Genomic DNA, 12,510 nt, shown 5'->3' on the forward strand with positions numbered 1-12,510 from the left:
CATCCTTCAATTTTCAACTCTTCAATCGGCTACCATTTTTTCATGCTTCCAGTTTATGCTAATTTTAATTGCCTCCCTTATCTTCTTCACCCGAGCAGAGAAATGAGGAATTTTTCTTCTTGTCATCTTCCTCCTTTCCTCTCTCTCTCTCAACACTAGGTAACCTAGTATCCCAAGAAAAAAAATGCATTGTTGCCAAACATGATCAAGCTTTGGCAAAGAAGACAAAAAAAAAGGGCATAAAAGATGCCTCTTCTGGAGCAGTCGCCCTAAAAAAACAGCCTACAAGGTGCAGCATGGCCACATCCTGATTCACCCTTTTGCATGGTTATCCGGAAGTACGCAGCATCAAGAGTTGAAAAACAGCGTCTTGTCACTTGCACCAATGGGAATTGGGAATGTGTACACACAGGGAATAAACCACAGAACACAATACTGAGTAGGGTTCACTACCATATAACAATTTTCCTTTCAAAAATGAAATCTGGGAAAAAAATATGAGCAAATAAAAAAAAACATAAATATAGATCAGATTTGACCAACATATAGAGGTAGTTGCCCATCCAAAATTTCATCTGCCATTTTCAGTAATGACCCTCTTTCTCTTGGTGGTCATGTGACCATCATTGGAGGCCTGATATGCTTTCTCAGGTTTCACATTCATCGATATATCACACATGCTTCTTCTGCATGGTAGCAGCTTGCCTTTGCCGCTTCTTCCATGCCGGAATTCGCCCAGGGAATGCCCACCTCAACATTCTTTCCCATGCAAAGCACACCAAAAACATAAGAAAAGCCCAAAGCAAAAGTTTACCCCGTAGTGGCTTTGGCAGTGGGACCAGTTTCAACCAGTTATTCAAGTCTCTGAACAAATCCGAAGCGATAACCGTGAAGAACCCAGCAGCGGCTAAAAGTGCGTATAAGAAGGGCTTGTTCTCAGGTATGCTCTGGTTGAATGGATGGCCCATGTAATTGACGGCGAAAGTAGCCACCTGAATCATCATATTCACCGTGTAAGACACTGTATTTACCAGATTTGGGTGAAAATCGGAGTCGGGCTCAATGCACTCCTCCGGCATGTACTTTCCAGCCTCATTGACAGCCGAGATCAAGAAAAAGATGTGGACAGCAAATTGGCCAAGGAGCGAGAGGAACACATAGGCACAAAAGATGTTAGGGTGGGGCCGTGCAGCTGAGAGGGTCGGGAGTGGACGAGCATGGGATATGAAGAGGAAGAAGGCAGCTGTGAAGATACCACTGATGGTGGCTTGGACGTCACCAAGTTTCACACCATCCAAGTACATGACACTAAGGACATAAGCTGTAGCGAGGCAGTTGAGCCCGAGTATCTTGAACATCTGGAGTGTGGTTACTAAAGTGCTCCTGCCCTGACGGATTATGTCTGTGGTAGGGGCCACGGAGGCATGCTTTGCCGTAAATGGAGATGCCATTGAAGCATCACCAAGCTTCACGATGGGCGGGGCCCGTCCATCGCCCTCCTCGTTCATCTCATCCATTAGCTTCTTCAGCTTCTGTCGCTGCTTCTCAGCTGGTGTCAGATTGCGGTTACTACTACTCCCAGGCACATCCCCGTTAAGACTGAGGCTTGCCCCAGTGTTTGGTGATTCTGCCGTGGGTTTTGGCTTCTTTGACTTACCTGACTTTGGCTCCGATTTCCGAGAGGACCCATCTCCTGGTTGAGCTGGTGGCACCGCATTCAGAAGGGCAACGCCTACATGGGCCTGAAAAGTTTTGATGTCCTAATCATTATTCCTTTTCAAACTAGGTTTGCCAATGAAAGAATCACCCAAAAAGAAGACAGAGCTCAGAAACCATTTACCAATATACATAGATAGGGCATTCCTAAGAAACCATCTCCGTACCATCATGCTAACCATTCGATCTATAGAAGCCTATTTCCTAGCCATCCATTTTAAACCTCCACAAATCAACGCATACCAAGATCCTATGGAGATGATTTCTTAGGGACACCCTATCTATGTGAGGTCCTATATAATGAATGGGTTGGATGAGTCAAACAACATGTGAGATGGTGTATTTAGTGGGTTGCTCAGGGTGAGCGATACCTCATAAACCTTATATATATATATATATATATATATATATATATATATATAGAGAGAGAGAGAGAGAGAGAGAGAGAGAGAGAGAGAGCGAGAGAGAGAGAGAGAGAGAGAGAGAAGTGTTTCTAAGCACGTGCTTAGGGAGCTCCCTAAGCACAAGTGGCTTAAAAAGCCACCAATTGGTTCGTATGGCGGGTCCACCTCTGCGGGGTCACAAAAAGCGACCAATCGGTGGCTTTTTAAGCCACCTGTGCTTAGTGCTTAGGGAGCTCCCTAAGCGCGTGCTTAGAAACACTTTTCTCGTGTGTGTGTGTGTGTGTGTGTCTATATATATATATATATCTATGAGGAAAGTGAAGCTACACCGCCGGTGTAGCTAACTTAGCTACACCGCCGGCTTAAAATACAATGGGCCCACATTGTTTTGGTGATCCAAAGAATTCATTTGATTGGCCCTCACATAGATAGGGTGTCCACCAAAAATCAGCTCCATAGGATCATCCCAACCCTACGATTTGTGGAGGCAAAAATGAACGTGTAAAAACCTTCACAAATTTGTCCATTTTTACCTCCACAGTTTGAAGGGTTGGGATGATCCTATGGAGCTGATTTTTGGTGGACACCCTATCTATGTGAGGGCCAATCAAATGAATGGTTTGGATCACCAAAACAATGTGGGCCCATTGTATTTTAAGCCGGCGGTGTAGCTAAGTTAGCTACACCGGCGGTGTAGCTTCACTTTCGGAGGCAAAAATGGACAAATTTGTGAAGGTTTTTACACGTTCATTTTTGCCTCCACAAATCATAGGGTTGGGATGATCCTATGGAGCTGATTTTTGGTGGACACCCTATCTATGTGAGGGCCAATCAAATGAATTCTTTGGATCACCAAAACAATGTGGGCCCATTGTATTTTAAGCCGGTAGCTTCACTTTCCTCTCTCTCTCTCTCTCTATATATATATATATATATATATATATGAGGAAACTGTTGGTGAGCTTAAGCTCACCAAACTTATGGTGAGCTAGCTTGCCCAATCACATGGGGGCCCACTTTGTTAGGATGATCCAAAGCATTCATTTGAAGTCCCTTACATAGATGGGGGGTGTACCAAAAATCGGCTCAATAGGATCATCCTAACCCCTCCATTTGTGGAGGACAAAAATGGACAGACACACTTGTGTAGGTAAGTTACCAACACACTAGCTTAAAATACAGTGGGGGCCCACATTGTTTGGGTGATCCAAACCATTCATTTGAATGGTCCTCACAGAGATAGGGTGTCCACAAAAAATCAGATCCATAGGATCATCCCAACCCTACGATTAGTGGAGGTAAAATGGACGTGTATAAACCTTCACAAATTAGTCCATTTTTTGCCTCCATGGTTTGAATGGTTGGGATGATCCTATGGATCTGATTTTTTGTGGACACCCTATCTATGTGAGGACCATTCAAATGAATGGTTTGGATCACCCAAACAATGTGGGCCCCCACTGTATTTTAAGCTAGTGTGTAGGTAACTTACCTACACAAGTGTGTAGGAAATGCTCTCTCTCTCTCTCTCTCTCTCTCTCTCTCTCTCTCTCTCTCTCTCTCTCTATATATATATATATATATATATATATATATATATATATATATATATATATATATATATGAGGAAAATGATTATGAGCTTGAAGCTCATATAGCTTATATGAGCTTGAGGGCCCAAACACATGTGTGCCCACATTGTTAGGAAGATCCAAAGCATTCATTTGAAAAGCCCTTACATAGATAGGGTGTGTACAAAAAATCAGCTCCATAGGATCATCCTAACCCATCCAAAAGTGGAGGGTAAAATGGACAGACATCGTTTGCCACAAATCTGCCCATTTTTTGCCCTCCGCTTTTGGAAGGGTTAAGATGATCCAATGGAGCCGATTTTTGGTACACACCCTATCTATGATGGGGCCTTGCAAATGAATGGTTTGGATGACGACAAAAAATGTGGGACCCATGTGTTTGGGCCCTCAACCTCATATAAGCTATATGAGCTTCAAGCTCACAATCATTTTCCCCTCTCTCTCTCTCTCTCTCTCTCTCTCTCTATATATATATATATATATATATATATATATGAGGAAAGGGTTCCTGCACACGAGTGTAGAAACAGGGTGGGGGCCCACATTTTTTGGGTGTCCGAAGCATTCACCTGGAAGGCCCTTCCATGGATAGGGTGTGGCCCAAAAATCGGCCCCATTGGATCATCCTAACCCTGCGATTTGTGAAGGGGAAACATGGACACACAGTGTCTGTCCCTTTTCCCCCCCACCTTTGATTGGGTTAGGACGATCCAATGGGGCTGATTTTTGGGCCACACCTTATCCATGGAAGAGCAAACCAAATGAATGGTTTTTTATCCCCACAAAAATGTGGCCCCCACCCTGTTTCTGCACTCGTGTGCAGGTAACTTACCTGCACACGTTTGCAGGACCCTCTCTCTCTCTCTCTCTCTCTCTCTCTCTATATATATATATATATATATATATATATATATATATATATATATATATATATATATATATATATATAGGAAAAGGTTTCTGAGCTAGAGCTCAGAATACACCATCTCCCATAGTTTTTTACTCATCCAACCCATTCATTCTATAGGTTATGATTAGGATTATAATTTATGGTTATGGTTAGGATTATAGGTTATGGTTAGGGTTTGGTTTGTGGTGGTAAAACTCATATAAGCTAGACCTCACTAACGTAGCAGTCCCACATTGTTTGGATGATCCAAAGCATTCATTTGATAGGCCCTCATATAGTCATATAGACAGGGTGTGCCCAAAAAATCAGCTTCGTAGGATCATCCTATAAATGATAAGCCCTCATATTGATAGGGTGTGCCCAAAAAATTAGCTTCATAGGATCATCCTAATCCTTCCATTTGTGGAGGTTATAACTGTCCATTTTAACCTCCACAAATCGAAGGGTTAGGCTGATCCTATGAAGTCACATTACCTGCTTCAGAGCTCCAACATCATTGGTTCCATCTCCACACATTAAAGTCATTCTGCCCACTGTCTTAAAAGAGGTGAGGATGAGCTCCTTCTGCTCAGGGGCAACCCTTGCAAACACCTGAAATAATTGTTACAAAATTTATCTTAAGATAAGATGAACATGCCAGATAGGAGCTTCAAACAGATAAAGGACCCCCAACCTTAACATGTGGGATAACTTGTAGAACAGCTGCAGTCTGCTGTAACATTTCAAAGCACTCTCCACCAATGCATAGATCATGCAAATCTGACAAAGCTTCAACCTCGTCCTCACTGTAATCACAAACGTAAGAAACCAAGAAGTTGATCTTGAGGGATGGAAGGACAAGGAAAGTAATTTATACAAAAAGAAAATTAAAAATACCAATGTTTGAGAATGAAACAAGTGGAAAAAGAAGAATTTTTTTTCTTTGTTTTAAATGATAGAAGAAATTTTTTTCTATTAAGCAATAAGGATTCAAAACCTACCGGTAAGGAATGATCTCAATTTCATCAGGCGAAATCCACTCAAAACCTTTACCACTCTTTCCCGGAGCAAGAATCAATGTTGGCTTAGAAATTATGTGAACTTGGCTAGCAACATGGCAAGCCGTCAAAGCTTGATCGCCAGTAATCATCACCTAAAATGACAACTTGTCTTAGTTACATATTTATGAGATGAAATATGCCACTATGTTCTATTTCATAATTACAAATACAAGCTAACAAAAAATGCAGGAAAATGTAAAAAGAAAAAATTAGCAAAAATAACCACAAAGGGATGCCCAAACCATTTGTTCCGAACTTACTGGTTCTCACAGAACATTTCTATAGTAGTATTATATGGATGGGACATCCCCATGTCAACCGAAGAAAATGCCAGGCACATTAACCATGTGATGTGCATGGAATTACATGTCTTTATCTAATTTTTGTGCCAATAACAGCAAAGCTTTACTGAAGATGAATGAAAATGATATCTAATCAACGAGATGTAATTAGTTTCATATAGAGACATTTCATTCATAGGAATTTCTCATCCGGGAATATTTTCAAATGCCTGGGTTTCTTTCGGCATATTATAAAGAGAGTAGAGAAAATAAAATGAATAAAAATAAAAAGGGAAATAAACAAATAGATAAATAAGGAGACTTCTTAGAAAATATCATATAAATATAAAGAATTTAGAGGTCCCATGAAATTTTTTTTTTGAAAGATGAAGAAAATATATTAAGATCATACAAAGAATACACGCACGGGGGACTACTATATTAAGATCATACGAAGAATAAATCATGGGGGACCGGTAGTCCCGCAAATATTACAATGTATGAAAACCTGGATCAATCCAGGTCGAAGAAAACAAAAAAGGGACAATTATAAAACCAACGATTGGCCCTCCCAACCGTCTTCTATGTCCACCAAAGACAGTTCTGAATTCATCACGACCCAACCATCTTCCAAAAAATTCTTCCCAATATCCAAGCATTAGGAATTTCCCATGAAAATGTCCAAATGATATCAGGATATTATTGGGAGAATATAAAGAAATCTCGAGAAAAGTGATTGAAAAAATTGGGAGAACATATTATTTTTCAGTACATAAAATATAAAGAGCTATTGAATAGCTCGAAATTATTTGTCACTGTGATTAGCTCTACCCTAGGGATATCCAGTCCATGAAGTTAGATGGCAAGGTTCGATTCAACGAGTTTACTCTTAAGAAAAACCTGGCCACAGCATATGACATGATGAAATTTTACAGAAGGCACCTCCATAACTAATGACCTTAGTCATATTTATTTTTATTTTTTTTTTAGAAAAAGCTAACATCAATTATATTAAAGGAGAAAGAGACTACAAGTGTACATCTAAGGGCAAAGAGTAAAGACTGCCTTAAGCAAAAAGAATCTCGAAAGGAGGCATCCATCAACTGCCCTAAAGACTCCAACAATGCCAGCTTTGTCGGGGTTGCCAAGTGGGCAACCATCAACATTGAGCTACAATGTATCAAAAGGAGGCATCCACCTAGTTTCCACCTTCATCTTCAGAACCCTGTCATTAATGACTGTCTTCTAGTTTTTAAGAATTATGTCCTAAGTTGTAAATTTCGTTTTGTCCACCATTCAGTTTTGGCGACCGGATCGGAACGTTTCGGTCATTTCATTCCACTACGATGACCAAAAAAAATTTTAGTTGTTAAAAATATGAAAAAATCCCAAAAAAAAAAAAAAATTAGAAATTGTTAAAAAAACGTATAAGAAACAATTAAATGAACTAAATATGTAAAAGATCCAACGTTTATAAAGGAAAGTCACTATCAGCTGTTGACCCGTGTGTTGACTAGTTCCTGACACGATGAAAAAAATTTAGAGACCAAATTACGAGATTTTTTTTGCTGGACTTTAGGATTTAATAATGTTTTGAAAAGCGACAGCTAAATATATTATAATCCAAAACGAAGATTACAGAGAAACAGGGACCAATAGTCCCTATCAAACCAAACCGCCTTCAAAACCACGACTTTAAAGCACAAGACCTTTAGCCCTCTTCCATGAAACCTGTAAAAGCCAAAAAACTTCGGAACCTAAAAGTCACCCCCCTAAGACGAACATTTCTATAATTCTAACAGGAGCATATCAATCTCAGTAGCGAACACCTCCTCATCAAGACTAAAGGCCAAGAGCTCCTCATCCGTTAGATCCTTTATCTCCAAGGGCCCGCTTCTTATTAATCATATCCTCCAGTCTTTTGATTCCTCATTCATTCTCTTCCAGCCAGCGGGTGAATCTTGCAACCCTTTCATCCGCCAGCATCTTGATAAAGAAAGGATGCTTATGCATAGGGGAGTGGGTGTCTTTAACATTGCGTGATGCTGTCATACTAAAGACAGTCGCCGACCTTCTATTAGCTGCCTCTTTGAAGAGCCTCCACTGTTGCTTCAAAAAGTCCTTAATGGTTTCCCTAGGTGTTGGCAAAGACTTAGAGGCTAGTTCCTCATTATATACCATAGCTTTGATCCTTTTTAAAGTATTTTCCATCTCAGAGAAATCCATTCATCGCTGCCTCTTTCGACCCAAATCCAGAGGACTCAAGGAGGAAGGTCGAGAGGAGGATGATTCATTTAAGTTCTCCATTCTGAATACAAGTATAATTCCAGATGTAATTATTTTTCCTTTACTCTTATAGATTGGAGGAAGATGAAGAGACGAGGGAGATGGTTTTTAGGTGATAAACCGCCTCGAGCTGACCATTGGCCATAGGCCAAGTGTTCCGATTTTCATTTAATGAGATGTGAAAGTGTATCCTTACGTCAAATTTGCACAGTGATAGCGTCGTAGAAGCCATTGCCCATTATCAAGATACGAGTAGATCTTTTCTTCTTCCCAAAATATATTGAGACCCAAAATTGACTATTTTAATCAAAAAAATTTGCCTTGGACGAGTGTTCCAAGAAACAATATCACAGACACTCCTTTCATTAAATAAAGATAATCATTCCTCCCACTATCAACGCGCAATTTTAATCCCAAGGCAAAGAATATAGAATATAGTCTATCCCTTTCTCCAAACGATTCCATCCTATATTCATCCTAAGATTTGGGAAATCCCTCATCCACAGGGAACGCATGCCTTGGGATGCAAAAAAAGCCCCACCACAGGAACCACCTTTCATCTTTGGAACTTCTAACCTTTCTGATATGGGCTCCAAGGGTAGACCTGCTTTTTCCTTTGATATTTTCCCAAAAGAAGGCCTGCCATGAGAATCTGCTGCTACCACTCTAGGCCTATACTTCCCTGCTTTCTCCATTGATATTTTTCCGGATCTGGCGGTTCCCAGGCCTTTACTTATCTCCGCAAATCTACCCTTTTCCGCGACCAGGAGCGGAAGGAACTGACACGCCCAAAGGGATGCTTATGATGGGCCCCTTTCAATCTAGACCCTTTCCCAGGGATAGACAGAAAGGAGGGAGGGCCCACTGCCAAGAATAGATTTGACATTTTTGTCGAGGGATATTTGAAATTTGAAATCAATTGCGTGGGTCCCATAGGTTCACCGGATCCCTAGCCTAGATTTTTCGGTGGGTGAGGTGGCAGCGATTCCGACGCCAACAGGAGCATATCCTGAGTCTGAATGCCAGAATTCGAGGGGTCGAGCTCCAGTGGAGGTGAATTCTTACCGAATTGTGAAGACAAAATCAGAAACTCTGTGTCGGGAACCTTCTGACGCCTATTGCTCTGAGTTTCGATGCCGATTGTGTAACACTGTCCTGAAACCTGAATCTGAGTGAGAGGTGGTGGACACTTCCACCAAGGGGTGAGAATTTTAGCAGACACAAATGTCATACATTGATTATGACCCCCTTCCAATTTCACTTCCAAAACTCGACCAAATAGATTGCCTAAAGCTTCAACTGTTGATATGGCCCATACATGAAGAGGGATGCCATAGAACTTGACCCATAATTCCTCCACACCTGGGGTAAAATATTTACTCCAAATAGAGAGAGAATATAGATGGTCGTCCCACACGTCAATACCTTTATCCAGGATCATTGTAGCTTCCTCTTTCGACTCAAATATTAATAATACTTCATCCTTTGATAAAGCACATGGACAGGGTAAAAGAGGAAGGTTCCAGACTCTCTTAGCCCACAACCACAGCTCATGGAGGGTTCCAGAACTATCCTTTCTTTTCCCTATTAAGCAACCTTTGAGCGAGTCCAATCTCGATTCCACCCCCTTACCCGAGATAGTTAGAGTCGGGGCACCTCCTTCAGCCGATGAAGATATCGTCCCAGAGTCGGGCCATCGATCAACATCCTTATAAGGGTTAACCGATAAGACTTCAGGGATGGTCCTTTTTTCGCCCGAAGGAGGGGGCGGACCTTCCTTTTTATCCAAACAACACCTCCAACATATGTCCCGCCATCTAAAGGTAGTCACAGGATAGACAACTCCAATCTTCTGGCTGCAAAGATGGTTCCACCCTTTTACTTCTTTTCTATAACCACCACCGGAGGGTTGAAATGTTGACTCCAGGTACGGGGTCTCGCTTGTTTTGCTTACACCATCGACAAGAACGCCTCCATTTGAAATTCCGATAAGCACAAGTAGCGCAATGCCAAAACGCCTCCATCTTGGTTCCCTATTCTTCTATGATGGTCGCCTGAACGTACCCTTCTTTTGCCACTTGCAGCTCTTGGAAGACTCTCTTGGGCATGTATTTACGCACCTAAAGAACAATCTAAACATGTATTGTAATGGTGAGCATTCTAATGTAATAAAATGACACATCTATTATGGTAAAATAGTAATGTTTAGACATGAATCACATGATAGAATTTATACTCAACTCAACTCAACTCAACAAAGCCTTTGTCCCAAACTAGTTGGGGTCAGCTAAACGAATCCTTTAGAAAAATTTCATGAAGAAGGTGAAAGGAATCTACCAGGCTCTAGTTGGGCTCTTCTACGTAGATCATTTTCATCCATTCTATCCTATCCAAGGTCATGTTCTCTGTTATGTTCCTAGCTATCAAGTCTTTCCACACTGTTTCTACCCAAGTTGTTTTCGGTCTGCCCCTCCCTCTTTTTACTCCATCAATTTGGCATGAGTCACCTCTTCTCACCGGAGCATCCAAACGCCTACGTTGGATATGTCCAAACCATCTTAAGCGGTGCTCTCTCACCTTCTCCTCAATTGGTGCCACCCCCACCTTTTTACGAATGTCTTCATTTTTAATTCTATCTAAGCTTGTGTGGCCACACATCCATCTAAGCATTCGCATCTCCGCTACACTCATCTTATGCACATGTTGCTTCTTGGTGGCCCAACATTCTGAGCCGTACAGCATGGCTGGCCTTACAGCTGTCTTATAAAACTTTTCCTTCAACTTGGTAGGGATTTTACGATCGCATAGAATTTATGAATTTTTAAAATTGGAAAGCAACAAATAACAGTGGTAATAATAGTGGTATAACTAATAAGTTTTATTGCTAACAATATTTCACAATAATGAAAGAACATTTCTTACATAGTGAAGCTTATCATCAAATCAATACAGAAAAAAAGCTAGGACCATGTAATTTACCAAATCATGCGATGAACCTTTTAGTTCAGATAAGACAGTAGCTGAGTCTGGTCTAATGGGACAGTTAAAAACCTGAAGAGTAAAAAGAGACATCAAGTACTGTTAGGAAAAAAAAAGCAATAATCAAGATAAAATCTAAACGGATATTTAATCCACTACACTAATGTTTCATGCCAAAAAAAAAGAAGCAATGACACAGTGACAAGAGTAATGAGAAGAAATTTCAGAAATGAAGACAAAGCTCGGTTGAATTTAATTACTGCAAAGCCAGCAAAGATAAGGCCACACTCCACTGAATCTCTATCCAAGCTTCTTGCATCACTGACCTGTCATGTAACCTTCAATTAATAGCAACAATATACATAAAAGTAAGAACACAGTTGGAGAAAAATGAAGTAAAAGTGTAGGTCCAGAGGCACAAATACCCCTAATATAGAGTCGAGGAGTGCATCTTGATGAATGCATCCCCCTCATTTTAGAAAGGGAAAATTAGGCAAAACTCCAAGGAAAAGAAAGAAGAAAACATCCGATAGCAAGAGGAGATTGTATCCAGACGAGAAATGAGTGTAACTTGCTATCAATGCATCAGCCATAGCCATTGAGGAAAAAAGTAGATTGTATCAAGGGAAAAAATGAGTGTAGCTTGCTATATACATTTGTTTTCAGACAAATGATGCAGCCCAAATCTCGGTTCAAGCCAAATTCAACAACTTGACCATATACAATGGGCAAATTCATTCCCAACCATCAATTTTGGACAATCATATCTCATTTTTTAAGATAACGCTTGAGCCATTTTTATTTTTTTTGTAAACATAACTTTTGAGACTTATAACTATGAAATGTACATATTTTGTAAAATTCGCCTGATTTGAAAAGAAGAGAGTCAAAATTTAGTGACGAGAACAGTGATGGTAATTTGGCACAAATTAAGGTTATAAATATTCCGTATGTTTTAGTTTATAGTTACTATGCGCTAGCTCTAAATCACTTCTATGCTAGGTTTCATTATGTTTCGATATGCGTTTCGGTCGCGGCGGAAATAGAAACATGCCAGTTTTAGATGAAAATTTAGGTGAAAATCCTGTAAAATTGTAGAAATGTATGGAAAACATATGCAAATAATGGACATCTAAGATGAAACTTCAAGAACTGCTAGAATAAAAACAAATACACATTAAAAAATCATTAGATTAGTCAAAAATACACACATAATGGTTTAATAACACCAAACACCAAGTGACATGCCACGTCATTAGATTAGTGCTGCGCGTGTCTGATAATTTATAATTCAGTACATAC

At 40.3% G+C, this 12,510-nt stretch overlaps 1 protein-coding gene across 1 annotated transcript in view; it reads right to left on the minus strand.

Annotated features, from left to right (window-relative positions):
• Positions 1–355: 355 nt before the first annotated feature.
• The window catches only part of PDR2 (phosphate deficiency response 2), a 38,010-nt gene continuing 25,855 nt past the window's right edge, over positions 356–12,510 (minus strand). The window contains exons 17-22 of the mRNA XM_077387256.1: positions 11,469–11,534; positions 11,209–11,280; positions 5,603–5,754; positions 5,296–5,407; positions 5,097–5,213; positions 356–1,742 (exon numbers count right to left, since the gene is read on the minus strand). Coding sequence (XP_077243371.1) covers positions 672–1,742; positions 5,097–5,213; positions 5,296–5,407; positions 5,603–5,754; positions 11,209–11,280; positions 11,469–11,534 — 1,590 coding nt within the window. The 3' untranslated portion in view covers positions 356–671. The remainder of the gene's footprint in view (positions 1,743–5,096; positions 5,214–5,295; positions 5,408–5,602; positions 5,755–11,208; positions 11,281–11,468; positions 11,535–12,510) is intronic.

Source organism: Tasmannia lanceolata, unplaced genomic scaffold, assembly GCF_043159265.1.
Source record: "Tasmannia lanceolata isolate RefF3 unplaced genomic scaffold, GAP_Taslan_0.1 ptg000008l, whole genome shotgun sequence".
NCBI lineage: Eukaryota > Viridiplantae > Streptophyta > Magnoliopsida > Canellales > Winteraceae > Tasmannia > Tasmannia lanceolata.